The 20,651-nt window shown below is 36.2% G+C and overlaps 1 protein-coding gene across 4 annotated transcripts in view; it reads right to left on the bottom strand.

Moving 5' to 3' along the window:
- grin2bb (glutamate receptor, ionotropic, N-methyl D-aspartate 2B, genome duplicate b) overlaps positions 1-20,651 on the bottom strand; it is a 95,525-nt gene that overhangs the window by 11,061 nt on the left and 63,813 nt on the right. For all 4 annotated transcript variants that reach the window (XM_052604777.1, XM_052604785.1, XM_052604793.1 and 1 more), the window contains 8 exons: positions 9,812-9,926; positions 9,348-9,556; positions 8,177-8,348; positions 6,387-6,540; positions 6,167-6,292; positions 4,470-4,699; positions 3,393-3,553; positions 641-828 (listed from right to left, as the gene is read on the bottom strand). In XM_052604777.1, the coding sequence (XP_052460737.1) occupies positions 641-828; positions 3,393-3,553; positions 4,470-4,699; positions 6,167-6,292; positions 6,387-6,540; positions 8,177-8,348; positions 9,348-9,556; positions 9,812-9,926 (1,355 nt within the window). The remainder of the gene's footprint in view (positions 1-640; positions 829-3,392; positions 3,554-4,469; positions 4,700-6,166; positions 6,293-6,386; positions 6,541-8,176; positions 8,349-9,347; positions 9,557-9,811; positions 9,927-20,651) is intronic.

The raw sequence follows: 20,651 nt of genomic DNA, 5'->3' as shown, positions 1-20,651 counted from the left end.
GGTACTTGTCATCTCTTGCCAGGTATTCCACAAAACTGTTGCCTTGAGGGCACATTGAGGATCATGAGAAGAAGTGAATGAAGTAAAGCTGTGAATTCTCTACACATTCACGCCACTTTTGTAAACTGGATTTAATCGAAAAAACACATTTTTCTGAATGAAGACTTCTTAATGAATACTAATTCATCTTATTCATTAACCACCCTTAATCCATTTTAAACAAGCACCGTCTGCTATCTTTTATGGTTATAAAATATAGCAGACGGTGCCTGGATAAAATGGATAGGTCATCCAGTTGACCTATCAGAGTAAGCCCCGCCCCCCTTAGTTACTGTTTCTTCCTCAGACAAACAAACAGAGTTGCTCACTCTCTTACAATGACAGCTACAAAAGAGTTTCGCCTGTGCAACTGATACCTGACTGTCATTGGCTAATCTGCATTCGAGGGGAGGGGCTTACCTATAGGTAAATTCTCTCGCTGAATTCTTTTTAGTGAATCTGATGCTAAAACAATGTAGACAACAAAGATTCTTTGTGAATTTCCCCTAAATATCTTAAATCTTGAACTAATTAATGCAGATTAAGACTGGTGGCTAATTCATCATATAAATAACAATAAAAATAAAAAATAAGTTTTTACCATCTCCAAAGAGCTGCAGAATGGCAAGGTCCACTGCCCTCTTCCAGCCTGAGTCTTTCTGAATGGCAATGCCATACCCTGTAGTAGCAAAGATATAACCACTGCCGATGGTCACCAGTTTACAGCCCTCATCACGTCCAGCCATGTAGTTCAAGACCGCTGCATCGTAGATGAATGCATCCAATTTACTACATGGAGAGGGAGACGAGTCATATGTTAAAATGTTGGTAAGGCCTTGTCAAAAATGTAACTTTGGCAAACCAGTGTTGTTTTAGAATCACTGATATATTTATATTAGGGCTGGGACTTTAACGCGTTAATTGAGATTAATTAATTACACAAAAAATAACGCGTTAATTAAGATTAATTAATTACAAAAAAAAAATACAATCCCGCATTTTTAATAACTTATTTTTGCACCGCGGAACGTTTCTCACTGGTTGAGTTTCGGCGGACCGATTATACTGGAGCACCAACTAGCGTTCGCATATCACGGCAGCACATGATCGAACCTCAAGTATCACCTAAACGCAAAACATATAGCAGCTAGCGTGGACTTTACACTTTATGTTGAACTATGTATTATTTTGTTGGTGCAACTGGCACTTTATGTTGAACTCTTTATTGTTTTGGCCAAGGTTATTGAGAGTTGGACTTAGTATGTTATGACCTCTGAAGCAACAGAGAGAGGTTTTCTAATAGTCAGGGTTTCCAATATTCTGAATGTACTTGACAGTATTGTGTTTTACTTAAAAAAACAGTTGACAGAAGGTTCCAGCACCTATAAGCTTCCTGAATTTCTGAAACATACCATTTCTAAATTGTTTCTTAATATGCTATTGCTACACTTAATGGCAAAAATTGCACTGGTCTGCTAGACTTGGTTGAACAAAAATAAACAATATTTTGTTACTTAAGCTTATGTATTTAGTCATTATTCAATGGTATACTATAAATCCCTGTGAAAAAAAAAATTACTTATCACTGTTCTCAGGTCAAATATTTATATGCGATTAAAATGCGATTAATTTCGATTAATTAATTACAAAGCCTCTAATTAATTAGATAATTTTTTTAATCGAGTCCCGGCCCTAATTTATATACTTTTTGTCATTATTTAGAGTTTATGTTTTATATTTACATCTTACATGTTTTTTTTCAAATTTTAGTAATTATGTTTTGTCACTTTTATTAGTTTTAGGGCCCTATATTACACCCGGTGCAATGCGACGTAAAACGCAGCGGAAGTGTGTTTGCTAGTTTCAGTACGGCAGCGTTCGCATTTTCCCCTCCAGCGCCACGTCATTTAATTAGCAAATGCATTTGCACCCATTTGTGCACCCATGGGTGTGCTGGCCTAAAAAAGTGGTGTGTTCAGGCGCATTGATAACTCATAGCTATTTTAAGAAGCTGAAAATAGACTGCGCTATAGACCAGCTCAAACCTGGTCTAAAGTCTGGTGCAATGTTTTTTCTTTGTTATTTAAAGAGCGTGTTAGTATAGGCGGGTCCACAAGCACATACACACTGCTTATTAAACACATTAAGCACAGCACACAAATCCGTCATAGCACGAGCGCAACTGGCTCTTAAAGGGAATGGAACATGAAACTCTGATTGGTTTATTGCACGTTACACACAAAAAACACCCATTACTCATTAAGAGAACCATTTTTCCGTGGTTAAAATAGCAAACGTGGATTTGGATATGCCTTGAGTGCACCTGCGCCATGCGCTTTACACTTTGTGTTTAGATCATTAAAATAGGGCCCTACGTTTTTTTTTGTCTGTGTAGTTTTTATTAAGTTTTAGTTGATTTAGCCTTTCATCTTTAAACAATGAGTAGTTTTGATTTGGCAACTAGCTGAAATCAAGTAAGCTTTTGTTCTAATTATTATGCATATTTTATGAGCTCGTCTTAAGTGAGAGACTACATGGAATTTGTGATTTTAACAATGTATTTTTTTTTTGTCTGTAGTTTTTAAGGTCTCATTAGTTAATGTTAAAGTATTACATAAGCATTAAACAAGCAATGCATTTGTTACAATATTCATTCATCTTTATGTTAGTTAAAAACTGTTCATTGGTATAATTAAATAATATAAACAGATAGCTACTTTTGATTTTAATAATGTATTAGTGAATGTTGACATTAAAAGTAACTAAGATATTCTGAATTATTTTTCATTGTTAGTTCATGTTAACTAATGTTAACAAATGGAACTTTATTCAGTTCATTTTTTTCTCAAAGTGTACTCATTTTCCTTCATTAAAACGTTTTAAACCTATTCACTTTTTATCAGTTTTTTTTAAATGATGTATGCTCAAATGGAATAAAGACTCCTAATAAATGCTTTTATGTAGCATTTAAATTTTTTTACATAAAGTAGGTTGCATCCAATCAGCTGCCATGTTGAGACTACATGACCAGCTAAAAACCATTAGCCTTATCCTGGTAAAAGTTTCAGTCAGCCCAACATGATAGTCATATCAACCAGCACAACATGAACAAAAAAATTACTGAGTGTACCTTTAAAATGTACACTATTAGTCCTGATAAAATAAAGGACAGTAAAATAAAATCATTCTTTACCAATCAGCATCTTCATACAAAGTCCCTTCAGGATGCCTCCACCCACCCACTTACTGACACACTGTAGTTACTGCTGTCCTACAAGCTTTTCATCTCCCTGTCTTCACACCCTTTATATTCTTTTCATGCAGATATCATCTCTCTCTCTCTTCGTTCTCACCCCGTCTTCAGGCTGTGGAGGGCCTCGTTTACGTTCTTCTGGTGGAAGCTGGTCATATAGGAGTGCATCTCTTTGTAGTTGTTCCTTATGTTTCTCTCTGTGCTGCCATTGGGCACAGTACCAAAGCGGAATGGAGGGGAGAAGTCATTCGGATGTTGAAACTAAATAAAAGAGAGAGAAATATATATATAGACACATATATAACTCAGCGGTGTCCACATTGTCGATGAACACTCGAGGGACAGAGTGTGAGGAGAGGTGTCAGATCTTTTTTTCCCCACCATTCATAATAGAACTATTTCCAGTGTAAACACACAGACTATGTTCTCTACACACTCAAAGCTGCGCCAGACATAAAAAGTAAAGCATGACTTGGAGTAAAAAACAAAATCTAACCACATTAATTATTAAAGAAGCTACAGCACCCTTAGAGTCAAATCTTATTTTCTGTTTCATAACGGTTGGCTAATTCACATTAGCCCTTTTTTTTGTTGTTGTTTACACGCGAAGATGACATGGAAAAATTAATAATCATAATTACCACAAAACCAGTCAGCATGTGTTTGCCCAAATATGTCATCAGTCATCAGAGGATCATAAACAGTAATATTAGGATGTCATATGCAAAACTGTGCAGTGTAAAGCATGCATGAATTCACTTATGAACAAAAATTTTTCAATGTTAAAACCATAAAGTAGTAAGTAACATTTTTAAATCACCAGAGCCTCAGAAAACCCACAAATGGCTTACACATAGCTGCATTTGCACATTAAAGAACAGAAGAACATTTTATAACATCAAAACAAATTACACAGTGCACCTTTACTATTTAATAATTTATTGGCTAGTCTGTGCAAATTAACCTTAGCTGTTTAACACCAAGGATAAAGTAGTGTCTGTGGTATCAATTCAAGTCACGTTCAGTTCAAGGCAGCCTTTGGGGGGAAAAAAACTGCTTTTTATGTTCTGGAGGTGGAATAGATCAAATTTTTTGACAGTAGGATAAATGAGATCAATAAGTACTATATTTTTAATAAGAGCACATGCTGTTAAATTTGACCAATAAGCCCTGTTACCTTTTTATCACTCAGACCCGTCACCTGGTCCACATATTCCTCTTGAATCATAAATGCGGCCAGGTTGGCAGTGTAGCTGGCCAGGAAAATCACAGCGAAGAAGGCCCACACCGAGACCATGATCTTGCTCGTAGTGCCTTTGGGGTTCTGCACAGGCACAGAGTTATTGAAGACCAAACCCCAAAGAAGCCAAATAGCTTTTCCAATGGTGAAGGAAGGACCGCCAGGCTCTGAGGGTGTGTAAAGAGGTAGAGAAATTGAAATAGAGAGTTATTACTTTATAATTTAATAGGAATAAGAGAGGAGTAAATGGGCAGAGGGAGAAAATCCATGATAAGTAGCCATAAATGAACTATTCAGTTTTGATTTTAGTCAAAAGAATCAATAATATTCAGTAGGGGTGTAACGGTTCACAAAATTCACGGTTCGGTTCGGTTCGGTTCGATACACTGATGTCACGGTTCGGTTCGGTACGGTTCAGTACGTTTTAGATACAGCAAAATGTAAAAACATCTCAACTTTTCAGAATGCCGCAAGCGCACCGCGGGTCATGTGACAAGAACTAACCAATCAGCTTCATCCTTAACCGTAACAACGGCTGCATCCGAAAACTGAATAATGCTGCCTTCGGAGGATGCATTCCAAGGTAGGAAGACATCAAGGCACGTCTGAAATCAATGTCAGCTTCATTTCCTGTCTCCTGAGATACCTTCATCTGGTCGGTTTTTGAAGGCACTATAGATGTATCCTTCACTGCCTTTGATATCCCACAATCCTGTGCGTTCCATTCTGTGACCGTTAAGCCAAAAAATAAAGATGGCGTCTGAAAGTTGCGGTCGGTGGTCAGTTTGTGTGTAAATGTATGTTTCTGAACAACGTTTCAGATCTGAGGGGGCATTGCCCCCTTGTGGCGCCGGGCCTGCCAGATACTGACACACTAAGGTGATGTCGGCGTAAATGAGTTGATGTTTCAAGTATTCCCGCTGGTGTTGTTTTTTTTTTTTTTTTTCGCTGGTGTACCCTATTGTCATGTAGCAGATGCGACCGTTGTTTTTTTATCCACCACTCTCTTGCCATCACCATTATAGCTTACAGGTGCACCCAAACACCAGACCTGTTGGTTACTGGAGGATCTTCTATTTCTGGTCTGTTAAACGCATTGGCCACCGCGTACCGTGCATGAACTGCTCACTCACTCAGCCTGACTGAGTGAGCGAGCGCCTGCGCCTGACTGAGTAGCCTAACATAAACATATAAGTTGGTGTTTTTTTCTTCTTCGGGGGTGTCAGGGGCATTGCCTGTTACGTCGTTTGGGTTATTGGGCTACCTTGTTGAACGGATATCATTATATTTCACTTTTTTTTTTTTTTATATATAATTAATTAGTTCAATAAGAATACGCGTATCGTTACACCCCTAATATTCAGACAACCCAACCAATACAGCACAGAAATGTGGATCTAATGTACAAAAACTAAAAGAAGAGGTTATATATATATATATATATATATATATATATATATATATATATATATATATATATATATATATATATATATATATACACATTTAATGACTATAATTATTAGCAATTTTTAGATGGCTAGAAAATGAAGACATAAAGCTAGATATACAAACTGTATGCTGGTGTTATGTATAAGGGCTTTAGATGTGTGTGTGTGTGTGTGTGTGTGCACCTCGTCCATCAGCCAAGCAGCGATTATAGCCAACAGGACTGAAGTACTCAAAAACGAAGACAGCCACGGCTGAAACTATCAACAGCATAACGAACATCATTACCCAGACATCAGCGCTGAAGGGCTCTGAGTGCAAAAAAAGAAGGGGAATGAAATCAGGAGCACACTTGAAGTTAGAATTTGATCTTGGATGCCATTACAGTGTGTATTTAGTACTAACCTAAAAAGGCAGAAGGCGACACTGTGCCATTGCTACGAGAGACCATGACACTAATCCCAGTCTCTATGAAGGGCACAGAGAAGTCAATGACCTCTGACCTCTCTTCATTAATGGTCAGGGACCCCACTGCCATGTGGGCATTCTTCAACACCACCTAGACATGAGGAAAAAGGGCAGTTACACCGAACCTGGACTAGTCTAGGCATGCTGCAACAGTGTGAGAAGAAAAGGGTGAAAGACATAGAAAATGGAAACTATTGAATGAGAAAACCAAGACTGTGAGACCAAGGAAGCCAGAAATCAGGTTACTTCCTACAGTGGGCACTGTAGCTTTTAATAGCCATTTCAACTTCTTTTCAACCTTTCCCTAATCACCGCTTCCCCAAACCCTTCACTTGTTCAGGTATATTAAGAGTTACATATAAGGGGCCTCCGGTGATTTAGGAAAATGGGCCAAAACAGAGTTAATAAGGTGAATGTATGCTACAGGAACGATTTGTCTACATCAGGCTGACTCAAGGGGCCACAAAGCCGGATCTCTTTAGCCTTGAGGGCTGCACTCCTAATTTTATAGTGCCTCTTTTATATCAGAAAGGCTACTGAGTGTTATACACTTACACAACCATGTATCAACCTAAATCACTTCCATTATAATCAATGAAGCTGTACTGTAAGTGCTCATCTGTGGCACAGTTTGTTATAGATTTCTGCTTGATGTCAGACTTTTTAAAACTGCACTGTGGATTTACCACGGTATCTAGCAGAATCTGGAAAAACAGGCGGGCCACAAGAATGCCCTGTGGGCTGCATGTCGAGTAGTGCTATTCTATATCCTATTTTCTTTCTCTCCTTTTTTAAAATATGAGACTATATTTTGCATATTTGCTTGATTATATGTTGCGTTATATCATCTATCATTGAACATGAGCATGTCTTGGAGCATTAGATCTCGTAAAGACATTAAGTAAATATAAAGCAAGCTACCATGAGTCTGTGGCTCCAAATGTGGTGCAGTTCTCAGAGTTTTCCTATGACTAGGACCGAAAGGGAACTGCATAACATTCATTTCAACAGTGGATTTACATATGATCCTGTAACTCAGATGATATTATTTCTCATCTGAATTAATGCACCAGCTGTATTTTCCCTTGGGCTTGTGCAAACTCACTTGCTCACATTTCCTCTTTCTTTCATCTGTTCTTGTCATGAGATATACTTTTCAGAATTTCATTTATATATATATATATATATATATATATATATATATATATATATATATATATATATATATATATATATATCCATAGATGTTCCAGAACTGTTCTAGTGGTTACTGTACACTTATGCATGAAAGGTTATTGTCGTTAACTAAAACTAAACCCACAAAAAAGTTAATTATTTGTAATTAATAAATGAAAACATTAACTGAAATAAAATATAAAATAACAAACACACATACACACACATACGAATAAATAAATAAAATGAAATAAGTTAATAAATTTATATCGACATTTTAAAATGACAAAAAAAACAATAAAATTACTAAAACTTAAACTTAATAAAATAAATAAATTCAAAATAATAACAAACACTATAATATTGGTAGTATATAATATATAGTTGAATATGCTCCTCCCATCCATCATATGCAGGGGTATGGTAAACAGGAAGAACAAAAGTGTTTGATCCAGCAAGCTCTTGAATGAGAAACAACCTGCTGTATTCAACCCAATCTCTGTGTTTGATGAGAACGAGAGGTTTTTTACTAGAAGAATTCTGAAACTAACCTCTCCAACCATGCCATTCCATGTGCCGTTGATCTTTTTGCCATGCTTCCCATTGGTCACCAGGTAGAGATCGTAGGTGAATTTTACAGTCTTGGCAATCTTTTTGAGGATGTCTATGCAGAAGCCCTTGCAACAGCGTTTAATGTAGATCCCCGAATCTCTTGTCTGATTTCTAGAAATAGGAAAAGTTGAGAAGATTAATGTGAGCACACAGGAAGTAATTTTTCTAAATACCGAAGACAGTGTTTAACAAATTTTGCCTTAGCTGTTCATCAATCCTTAATCAAAATACCATTTCCTAATAAATCTGCATCTGAAAAAATCAATCAATGAGTCAACACAACATCAAAATGACTAATGAACACTGCACTGACTATTGCATTGACTACACTGGAACCAAAGACGTAAATTTGTCAAAATTTACATTAATCCCAGATCATTTCTAATAATAAATGAGTGTTTTAGCAATAATTTATTACAAGAATGCTAAATGAATTTAACACTAATTTAACAGATATTTTATAATCAGTATTAAAAAGAGACATAAGCCACCAGTTTAATCCATTAATAAATCTGTTTTACATTAATAGTGCAATACTGTATACACCACACTTTCTTACTATATGATAAAATCTGGACCTGACAGTGACAGAACACCTTGAACTTGAAAACTGAATGGAGGATCTGTACATAGAGCTCTCATGAGACAAATCTGCATTTTGGCAGTGAAGATTAATGACTGATCTCATATTGATCTCATGCAATAACTGATTTTAGATAGCAGATTTAAGATATTTTACCTATACTATGTAGCTTTATCCATCTTGGATATGGTTGAGAAAATCTTCACAGAAATACAGACAGCTTGGTATGCCTCAGACCACCGAAAAAACTATAATTTTTTCACTTTTCTAATTTGGTCTATTTGGTCACTTGGTATTTGGAATTTTTACTAATCCTACAATCTTCTGTTTATTTCCACATTTAAATATTTTCACTGTCCGTTTTTTTGGACCTCACTGTATTCATCTGTGATTTAGACAACATTTTCAGTATACAACTTGTAACATCTGCTGTGAAATCGGAGACGAATCTGAATTTTGCACCAAACCGCAGCACTTTTTCTGAATATTTGCACTGAATATCATATCTATTCTTATTGGATTCTCACTGGATTTTGAGCTGTTTTCTGCACGGCACTGTATTCCTCATGCAGGTGCCACTGAGGGGGTCAACATCCTCCACAATAACAAATGGAGCCTCCTCCAGTGTAACAATAGACAGGTGGTCGTCCTCCCGCTCCCCAGCATCCGAGTAGAGCTCAAACCGAGGCCACACGTGGTACTTCATTGACAGAGACCCATTCTCCCATTTACCGACCTGCGAAAGTGTAAAGAGGGCAAGATGAGAGCAGAATATGAAAGAAGGATAATGAGTGAGATAATGAGAGGGTGTTGAGGTTGAAGTGGCTAGGATTGGATTAGAGCAGACTAAATTTGAGGATGGCTGAAATCTTGAATTAAGATAAAGAGAGATATAGAGTAAATGAAGGTTGATAATTACATCAGGGAACTGCACAGTCATGAGTTAAGAGAAATTAACAAGCAAAATAGAGAAATGAGGAAAATTACCCACCCTTTCATACTGCCTCTCCTTATTTAACAGTATAATAACCAACTTTGGGTGCATCTGAAAACCATCCTCACTGAAGGAGAGGTTGCGCCCTTCAAATGTCACATTCATGAGGTACCTGAAGAGAAAACAGAGTGAATACATTAGACCAAACACATTTGGTGATTATTACCACAAAGGCACCTTCCTCGCTTAAACCTGTGTAGCATAAATATTTTCAGAACGAATCAAAGCAATTTACAGGATCCCTCAATGTCAGTATTTTACATGGCTTTCTGGTGTACCTAGTATATGGGTTCCTGCACACTATCCGCACATGTCCACACACATTTATAATGCAGGAAAGCAGGTTGGTTGCTAGAGGCTATAGCAAATTATATTCACAATGGCAAATGTGAATCTGGCAGCCTCCTGGTCACAAAACTACTATTATGACTTTTAAATCCACCCAGCTGGAGACTCTTGAGGAGCTGGTAATAACATATAGTACTCATGAACCCAATAAAATATAATAATCCAGGGAAAAACATTTATCACGGAGTGATATTACATATCAGATTTGATAACTGATATCCTAGCTTTTAGTAAAAAGTTGCTGTTAATGTGTAGCATTTTTCAATATTATAATTATAAACCAGTTTGCTGCATCTCGAAACCCTTTGGCTTTGCATTTGCTTGGAAGGGATGCTGTAGATGAGACAGCAAGCACTGCATGATGAATAGTTTCATCCAAATGTCAAGTTTTTTTTTCAAAAACAGCATGCTTCACCTCCATCACTTAGGAATTAATCCTTGTCACGCAACCTTAAGAACCAGAGCATCTTGACTACATTGCCTTAGATAGTTTTTGACATGTTCAGCCACAAACTGTTTATTTCAGTGTGGACAGCGATATCTAATGTAATGGTTTATTTACTAAGTGAACAGATCATACAAAGTTAGCAACAAAAAAAAAGCCTCATTTACTGGTCCTCAAGCCCGGAGTGCCTCATGGCTCAGTATTTGATCCTTTTATTTTTTCTATCTACATCAGATCACCCTGCATTGCTATCTAATCAGATTGTAAATTTGATTCCTCCTCCTCACTGGCCCACCAAATTTTGTCAAATAACCCCTTCAAGTTCATACAAAATACTTTCGGTCGAGTTGTAATTAACCTCTGTTGTAATTAACCTCTTTCATGTCACTAACCTACTCGACAGACAAATTTGGGCAGTACTTAATGGACTGTCTGAGTCTAGTGACTCATCTTTACTGACCTCATCTAGCACTTAGACATCTGAACTGCATCAGCAATGATTTAGCGTTCTTATATTGTTCTTCTTGTTGCCCTTTAGATCTAACTTAACACTCGATTTATTAGTATTCTTGGCCACAGTTCCAGCATTTGGCATATAGATGATATGTACATGAATTCATAATAAGATGTAAAAGAAATGAAGATTTATAATATATGAATACAAATATAAAGACAAAGACTATAATGTTATGGGAGACTACGGTGAGTAGTAATTAGAGCAATATATTACACAAATGTCTTTTTTTCTAGCAGTGATTTTTGGCTTCCTCTTAACAAAAATATCAATATCATATTTTGGCAGCATTTTTGTTTAGGGACCAATTCTCACTATTGACAAGTTGCTTATTAACATGCATATTGGCTGTTTATTAGTACTGATAAAGCACATATTAATGCCTTATATTGCATGACCATATTCTAGTTTCCTTAATACTACACAATACCTAAACTTTACAAGTACCTTACTAACTATTAATAAGGCGCAAATCAAGATTTTAGTGAGGCAGTAGTAGTTAATAGTTAGTGAAATGTGGAATTGGTCCCCAAACTAAAGTGTGAGAAATATTTTTAGTATATATATATATATATATATATATAGACAGGAGTCAAATATATTTATATATTATTATATAATTATATACTTATTAATATTTTATAGTAAATTCGTTTCATTGATTAACTATAATCCAAACGTAACCAAATAATACTCAAAAGTGGAAAAGTGTGAGTTGAGGACAACTGTCTTTTTATTCATCATTTTTAAATGGACATGTTCTAAATTAAGATTTTTTTTACCAAAATATTGATAATTTTGTACATTGACACTTTTGCTATTTCATGAATTGTTATTTTATAATAAATCTGTGAAATTAACTGTATCTGTTTTTACTTGGAAATGATAGTGGAAATGTTAAAAGCTTTTCTGTAGCCAAGATGTTCAGAAATTGATTTTCGTACCTTGAGCAATATTACTGTATGTACGACAACCAGCCCCAGTGTTCCCAATAGATAAATAAGAAAAGGTGCTTAGATGGAGACACTTTTCTATTAATTCACCCTACTCTGTCAAGCACAGAACATAAATATCCCCACAGTAATAAAGCACATCGGCAATAAAACTTCATGAAACAGAATTGCATGCATAAGTCGTTTCCCTTTTCTTCCATCTGGGTGTAAAATTTATGACGTAGAAGAACTGACCCAATTTAGACAGTGACTGCAAATCAGTCTGTAGTCAGGTGTGTGTGTTTGTGCCCTTGAGTGCTGATACCCGCACAGATTTTCATCATAGCATGATTATCATGTATGTGTGTCAACAAGTTTTGTGTCAGAGCCAGTGAAAACTCTCTGGTGCACTCCTCGCTCTCTTGCCTCCATCTGTGGGCTGTTGTTGCCATGACAACAATAGGCATCATGAAAAGACTCACCACACAAGAAATAAATATCTGCTCTAAACAAGAGCGAATGAAAGAGAAATATGCAGAGAGGCCAGAGAGCAGAATGACCAAATAAATAGTGAGTATTTCTCATGTATGTACAATACAGTGGAGGAAGACTGTAAAGCAATGCTGTACATCTATACATACAGAAGCCAACATAAAAAATGGGCTTCTGGGAGGAGGTATATAACATCTGGAGAAAGCTAATCGTTAGCATATCAATGGCATTCACAGGTCTGGCACAGGAGCCTCCAAAAGTATAGCATGTGACTTGAAGTCTGATATTTTTCTCATGAGTGCTTGGAAGGTGCATGAAAATGACAACACTGCGCCCTTCACATCAAATACTTGCAATTTAGTCGGAAACTAAATACTTCTGAATAGCTTATAAATTTACTGGTTTATTTGCTACGTTAACAGATCATGCAAAGTTAGCAAAAAAAAAAAAAAAACTAATTTACTGGCCCTCAACCCTGGAGTCCCTCATGGCTCAGTATTTGGTCCTTTAATTTTTTTTTTTTTTTTTCAATTTACTTCAGATTAACCTGGAATGCAATATAATCATAGCTAATTTTGAATAGCTATCAATGGAAAAATACACTGTATGCCAACTTAATGGTGGATTTACAGCAACCACCAGCAGGGGCTAAATAAATCATTCTAACGAGTCAAACATGACCCATGATCTTTTACAACAGAACTTACAAAAGGTTTTGGACATGTATTTAAACACCAAGATATCCTTATTAGCATGGTACATATAAAGTATCGATAAGACTGCCATAGTCATTTTTGGTAACACTTTAGAATAGGTAACACCTACTAGTTGCTTATTAGCATGCATTTTACTAGATTACTAGCAATGTATTAGTGCTAATTAAGAACATATCAATGCCTTCTTCTGCTTGACCTTATTCTACATCCCTAATCTTACCCAATACCTTAACCTAACAACTACCTTACTAACTATTAATAAGCAGCAAATTAAGAATTTATTGAGAGAAAAATCATAGTAATTAGTTAAGAAGTGTTACCTATTCTAAAGTGTTACCTAATTTTTTGTTATATTAACACTACACTCACAAGAAAAGGTTCTATATAGAACCCGTTAGGGGTTCCCATCATGGGATCAATTTATGGATTTAATTTTCGTTATATTTTAATAAAATTTTACTTAAACAGATCATATAGATCATTTTTCACTAGGACAATTTTAATAACAATAAGGATAACACATCAAAGTATTATGTGATTATTTAAGACACTTTTATTAGGATTTACAATCACAAAAGCAATATAGAACACACAGCAATTCACAGTGCAACAGTTAAATCCACTAACAGGACCCACCTTAAAAAAACCTTCCTATTCATTGTACCTAAAATATATAATTATTGTAGAATTTCTTTGATAAAAAGTGTAGAAAAAAGGTATGTCAGCACCAACCCCAAACTGCAAACAGATACGTATGAGAGGATGAGTGAGAAAGAGAGAGGGAGAGAGAGACCCACGAGCATATAAAATGCGTTACCATGGTGCCCACAACCATATCAATCACCAAGCAATCTGCTGTGTTGCCATGGGAACAGTAATCTCACCGATTTAGTGAGGGAGAAAGAGAGGAAGAGACATGGAGAGAGAGGCAGCATCTTTTGTACTTACAGTGAGATGCATGATGCAGCAAAGACGCATTTATCTGTCGCTATAAATACAAACAGATCGATATTGGACATGACAGCCAACCAGATTTATCGTATCCATCATTTTTCAGTTCTAGCATTGATCTGACATTAGAAAGCTCATCTTCAGGATTATCAGACACCCATTTAAAAGCACAGCCGTTCAAGGATCCATAAATTACTTGATCTCACATTCAAGGGTTTCCATTCTTATTTCATTTTGGACCTGACATAACATCTCCTGGCTTGATACTGTGCCAATTCATGATACTTGTCAAGGCTGAGAAACAGCCTCTCGGGGTCAACAGGGAACAGCTTTAACAACCATCAAAATCTTGATTATAGGATTATATACATATATAAAAGCTAGTTCAAAATATCAATAAATACTATACTAAGTAATAATAATAAAGAAATAATACTAAAATATCAATGCAAGGTAGCAAACTCTTTCTCAAAAATATTCACTTGGAAATGTGAATAGTACAATAGTGCATTAACAATTAATTTAAAAATGGTAACACTGTCCAACAGTGACATCAGTGGATAAAGATTGAGGAGGAGGCAGTGTGTCTGGCCTCCCCCGAGCCCACGGGTGTCTGGCACATATTGGTTTCGCAGAGATCACTTGTTGAACTGGACAAGAGAAGGCATGACCGACCAAAACAAACAAACAAACAAACAAACAAAAACTTAACTTGGTTGTTCTTTACATAAATAAAAGAAGTCCAGAGCTAGTGGTAATTCTTTTTCTTTAATATGTAGGTGGACCCAGCTTCAGATATGAATTTGAATTCAATGGCAAATCTGCACCTGAATTTAACAGCTAGATATTTTTTTTTAATATATTGAAAAAAAAAAGCTTTTTTCATGAAAAAGGTCATACAAGTTACATAAGGGTGAACGTATGATCTTCAGTTTAAAGTAAATGATGTATGGAAGGTGCGATGTGATTGGACAGAAGAATTTGAAATGTGTGATATGATTGGCTGATTACTCAGTCAATGGGATAACACTTGCTCATGTTGTTCACAAATGGTCTGCAAATTGGCCAGGCTGGGTCAAACTGTTGGAACTGGATGGACTAATTATAAACTAAACAACTACCCTCGACATCACCACTTCTGGTCACATCACATCCGAATTGAAATGAACTTGAAATGACTTTAAATGATCTGTGGGTAAGCCGTTAGCACTCAGCTCAGTTAATTTAATACTGCACCTCTGTGTCGGCAACCTTCATGACATCAACTGTGTTTATAGAGGATTAGCTGACTAATGGTCTGAAAATAATCTGACTATTAATAATAATAAATGACACATAAAATATGCTTTTTACTTTATATCTATAAAATTGCTTTTGAAGTAATACAAAAAGCGTCAACACATTTTAATGAGACTTGATGTGACTTGGTTTTAATAAACATTATGTTTATTAAGGACAGTTCACTGCAATATTAAGATTCTGTGACCATTTACTCTGAAACATAAAATAATTGATATGGAGAGTGTTTGTAAAATAAGTCGCTAAACAAGGTGTCTGTTTATTCGTGGGTAAACTGTCCATTTAAAGGGATAGTTCCCCCCCCAAAAATGAAACTTCTGTCATCATTTACTCACCCTCCACTTGTTCCAAACTTTTAGGTTTCCGTCTTCTGTTGAACACAAAAGAAGATATTTTAAAGAATGTTGGTAACCAAGAAAGTTGATGGCAGTCACTGACTTCCACAGTATATATATATATTACTATGAAAGTCAATGTCTACCGCCAACTGTTTATTAACCAATATTCTTTAAAACATGTATTTTTGTGGTAAACAGTTCTGGAATAACTTGAGGGTGAGTAAATAATGACAGAAGTTAAGATATTTGGTGGATTATGCCATTGATATAAACAAACAAAACTAGTATGTTGATAATGTCAGGTAAATTGTGTTTCATTTTCCTTCAACTTCATAAACATCAACTGTAGCATGAATTTACAGTACATCTGATTAAAAGTCCCGCCAAAAGGGTGCTTTGTCTTCTCATTTGTGAAGACCACCTCACGTCACTGGTCTGGAGGGAAGGAGTCATGGCTGTTATGAGTCTGGAAGTAATTACAATGTTTGCCCACCAGCACTGGATTATTTTAATGCATCAACACGGGGGGACAATAATCTGCAGAGGATTTATAACGCATGAGGAATTATGACATCGTGATAGGAGTTCAACTAAACAGGATTTCAGATCGAACACAGATCGAATCATACTGTACTTTGGTCTCGTGCCCTAAATTTAGAGCCACCCACAGTGCGATATATACATGATAGTGGATGTGGGCTGGGGAAATGTGTATAATTTTTTTTAAGACTGTGTGTGTGTGTGTGTGTGTGTGTGTGTTTATGTATGCATTTTTAATTAAAGCAAGTTAAAGGCTCCTCGGTGAACCAGAGAATAATTACCTTTACCTACACAGGACACCATGTAATGATCAAACCCCTTCCCCAGGGAAGCCTGTGGGCCTTGTAACACAGCAATACAGCACCAACACTAACACACTCTAATGGATAGACCTACAACACACAGTGAAACATAGACACACACTTCCTCTCTGTGTAAAGGCTCACAAACACACTTTTGGGGATTGAGCTGTATTTTTGAAAAGGCAGACAGTTCATGTTGTATTTTGTATTCTAAAAGTGTGAGAAAGCAAACAATACATGGAGACAGAAACAAAGTGTGTGACAGTGAGCAGAAAATAGCGAGATAGACAGAGAAAGAACTGTAAAAAGAAAGAATGCAAGGTTGAAGGGGTTCACGAGTGAACAACTGGTATCTTGACCTGCTTCTGAACAGTTATTGTCAGCGTCTTTCAGCAATGTCCAAAAGCATAATAAAAGCTTCCAAAACCACCTTATTAAACTTTCTTGGTGTCAGGTCTACTAGCCACCCAGTGATCCTGAGAAGGGCAGCCCGAGGGGCTACAATTAACTGAAGTGGAGGCAGCTTCACAAGCCTTGAGCACCTCAGAGGAGTCAAAGCATCAGAGAGACAAGCCACACAATCACACATGCGAGGGAAAACACATACAGAGTACACACACACACACACACACACAGCAACAAACTTAGACACACTCACATTCATATTTTCAAGATTGGGGAGACTATATATACAGTAAGTTTAAGAGCAAGTCAATACAAAAAGAAACTAAATGTATATTGTAATATTAAATAAGTAAATAAATACACATTTTAGAAAGTAGACATTTCTAACATTAAAAAATATTTTATATACAAAATTTATGTCTAAATGTACTCATTGTAAATTTATCCAATTTTAACAGTTACAAGGCTGTACAAATGCTACGGTAAAGACCTGTTCATTGGTTAATTGTTAGTTTTTTCTCATCAGTTGTTACCATGATTGTGTGTGTGTGTGTGTATGTGTGTGACCCTGTGAACCTTCTATTATTATTATTATTCTATTTGTATTCATTTAAAATTTGCTTGTTATGACCTTTGATTCAAAACGTCGCTTTCTTGCCACCTGTGTATTTCAGGAGGTTTATCAGTATATTATAAAGTTTTTTTATTTAAAAAAACACGTTTTAGTAATTTTGAATATTAACATTATTTAACATTATTTTCTTTTACCTTTAAATTTAATCTGAAAAACCAGAGTTGCTGTTTTTACTGTAAATTTCACTGAAATGTATACAGTGTAATATATTAATAATAAAAATTAAAAAGTTAGAATTCAGAAACTTTCAATGTCATTACCAAATGTTATCTTTTTTTTTTAAATACAAAGTATTTGACAGTCATCAAAGGCTGAGTCTATTTAAAAAATGTTAACTTGGAAATCAGTAGAATGAAAAAATGCTGAAGTGTTTTAGAAAATCCATAAGCGAATGATATTTTATGTGGACATATTGCAAATATGATCAGACAGCAACAGCTGGGGGCCGGGGGGTCTCAAGAATAACTCACACATGTCCTTGCAATCAATTTATCCAACATAAGTACATGTAGCCTCATTTCACCCTGCTCTCAACCTTAATAAGATACATGTATCTCATCTAATCTTCTGAAACCATGCCAAAACCTTCAGCTGACCTTCAGAGGAACCCCTTGAGGCTGTCTAAGGCCCTTAACCATCACTGATCATGACCCATCCATTTGAAAAGCCCTCCATCATCGCTGACATATCCACCGCAGAGCATGGTGGGTGTTCCAGAATGATAATATAGAATTTTGGAATGCCATTAAAATCGTCTCCATTATGGTGGAAACGGATCATTAGAGTCCTCCAGGGGTTACAGGGTCCGGCGCTTCTCATTCAGCCCACCTCATAACGCTGTCATTCAAAAACTCCCTGTGTGTGTGTGAGCACGCATATGTGAGGTCCCAGGTGTTCACTGCAGGAACCTGCGCTCCCAGAGGACTCCAAACAAAACAATTATCTCCATTTTGTACTTAGCCTACTTTTTCTTCTTCTTTTCCATCTTTTTTTGTGTGTTCTCCAGTGTTCATAAGATATTAGTGTCCTTATCTTCTCATCAGTCAATTCAAAAATCCACTTCAGCGCCTCTAAAGGCATCCACCTAATTACACAACCACCTTATTCTACCAGATACTCTGCCTGCTGGGTAATTGTTATAAATCCACCGTTCACAAATAACATAAAAGCGTTGTTGTTTTTTTCACTTAATTACTTAATTATCTGAACAAACAAATCTTTTCGCAATAACACAACGATACGTCTTCATAACATGCTCTCCAGGCTACATGCAGTTCTAGAAACATGATAAATGTTTAACTTAACATTTAAATCAAACCTTAACTCTAGTGTTTTATTAATGAGCATGGCGCATTTGTATGCAGTGTGATATTGACTGGTTCGTTTCTATGCTAAGCGCTGGAATTAAAAGCTTTTTTTAAATGCATGCCTCGGAAAACAACTTCCAAAATTAGCATTGAATATTTTAAAGTGTTTTTTTTTTTTTTTTAAGATGGCAGAATTAAGCGATCGGAGGCCTGTTGAACGTTTTACTGCTCACCACCCCTGCAACACTTTACGAGAAAGAATCTTCAGTCGAGAAACTAATCAGACCCAAGTAGACAGAAAGAAACCTTAATAGAACAGAGATGAATGAAGAAAGTGTAGGGGAGAGCAGCTATAATGCTATAGCTAAATGCTATAAATACATATTGAAAATACACTACCTTGAAATGTTTAGGGTGTGTAAGATTTTTTTATGTTTTTGAAAGAAGCCTCAAGGCTTAAGTCTGCATTTATTTGATCATAAATAAAGTAAAAACAGTATTATTGTGAAATATTATTACCACATGTTTTCTAGTGTATATATTTTCAAATGTAGTTTATTCCTGTGATGGCAGGCAAGCAGTCTTCAGTGTCACATGATCCTTCAGAAATCATTCTAATATGCTGATTTGCTGCTCAAGTAGCTATTATTATGTTGAAAACAGCTGTGCTGCTTAATATTGTGTATAAAAATATGTTGTGAAAAGATTTATATACAGGTTTACTCATACAGTTTTGGAGCAACTTGATGGACGGTGAGCAAATATGACAAAATATTTGGGGTGAACCATCTATAAGTTCAAATTTGAATGTAATTTTCTTTGTGTTCAAGATAAATGAAATTATATAGTTCTCTTGGGCCTGATAATGTAAAACCTGCGATGGGCTACAGTACACAACTCGAACAGCCTCCACTAGACAAGCGGAAAGGTGAGTCTGACGTCTGTTCAGCTGAAATTGGCACATGAAGAATACGCCGAGGGAACCCAGCATACGTGTGCCACAACTGTTCATATTAAATCTGGATGAGAGGTAGACTTTAATTGGTTACTGTCGCATTTCAAGATTGTCTCTTTGGGGTTTAAAGTTTATTACATTAAAATATGAATTAGAGAGCCCATAATTATGGAGTCTAGGCGACTGAAGGTGAATGTGTGTAATGGTATCCAGTTTGATTAGGTAATAGATTTAATTGACGCAGGTAATGATTGCTGAGATGTCAACAATGTTTGTGGAAAAATTGCAAAGATTATGCTAAACGTTCCCTGGATCAATGAGCAAAAACCCCAAAGTGTTATGATTATCCTCCTCTTCCATGTTTGCATATGCTAATCAAGGGAGGGGACAGGCAGACAGAACAAAAGAAAGAAAGAGGGAAAACTAGACGCAGAAGAAAGAGAGAGAGAGGGAGGGAGGGAGGTAGAGGCCAGGCTCCTACTGTTGTTCCATTCGACTTCCTAATCCTGCTCTGCCTCCAGCATTCAATTAACTCCTCACCAGCAGATCAAATGACTGGCTAAAAGAGAGTGTGACCGAGCCTAAACGCTAATTAATACTTAGGAATCAATGCCCCTCAATACTAAATGTCAAATAACAGTACAAGAGAGAACAGAGCA

The sequence above is a fragment of the Carassius gibelio genome, chromosome A1, assembly GCF_023724105.1.
Source record: "Carassius gibelio isolate Cgi1373 ecotype wild population from Czech Republic chromosome A1, carGib1.2-hapl.c, whole genome shotgun sequence".
Taxonomy (NCBI): Eukaryota; Metazoa; Chordata; class Actinopteri; order Cypriniformes; family Cyprinidae; genus Carassius; species Carassius gibelio.
This window is presented reverse-complemented; position numbering and strand designations above follow the sequence as displayed.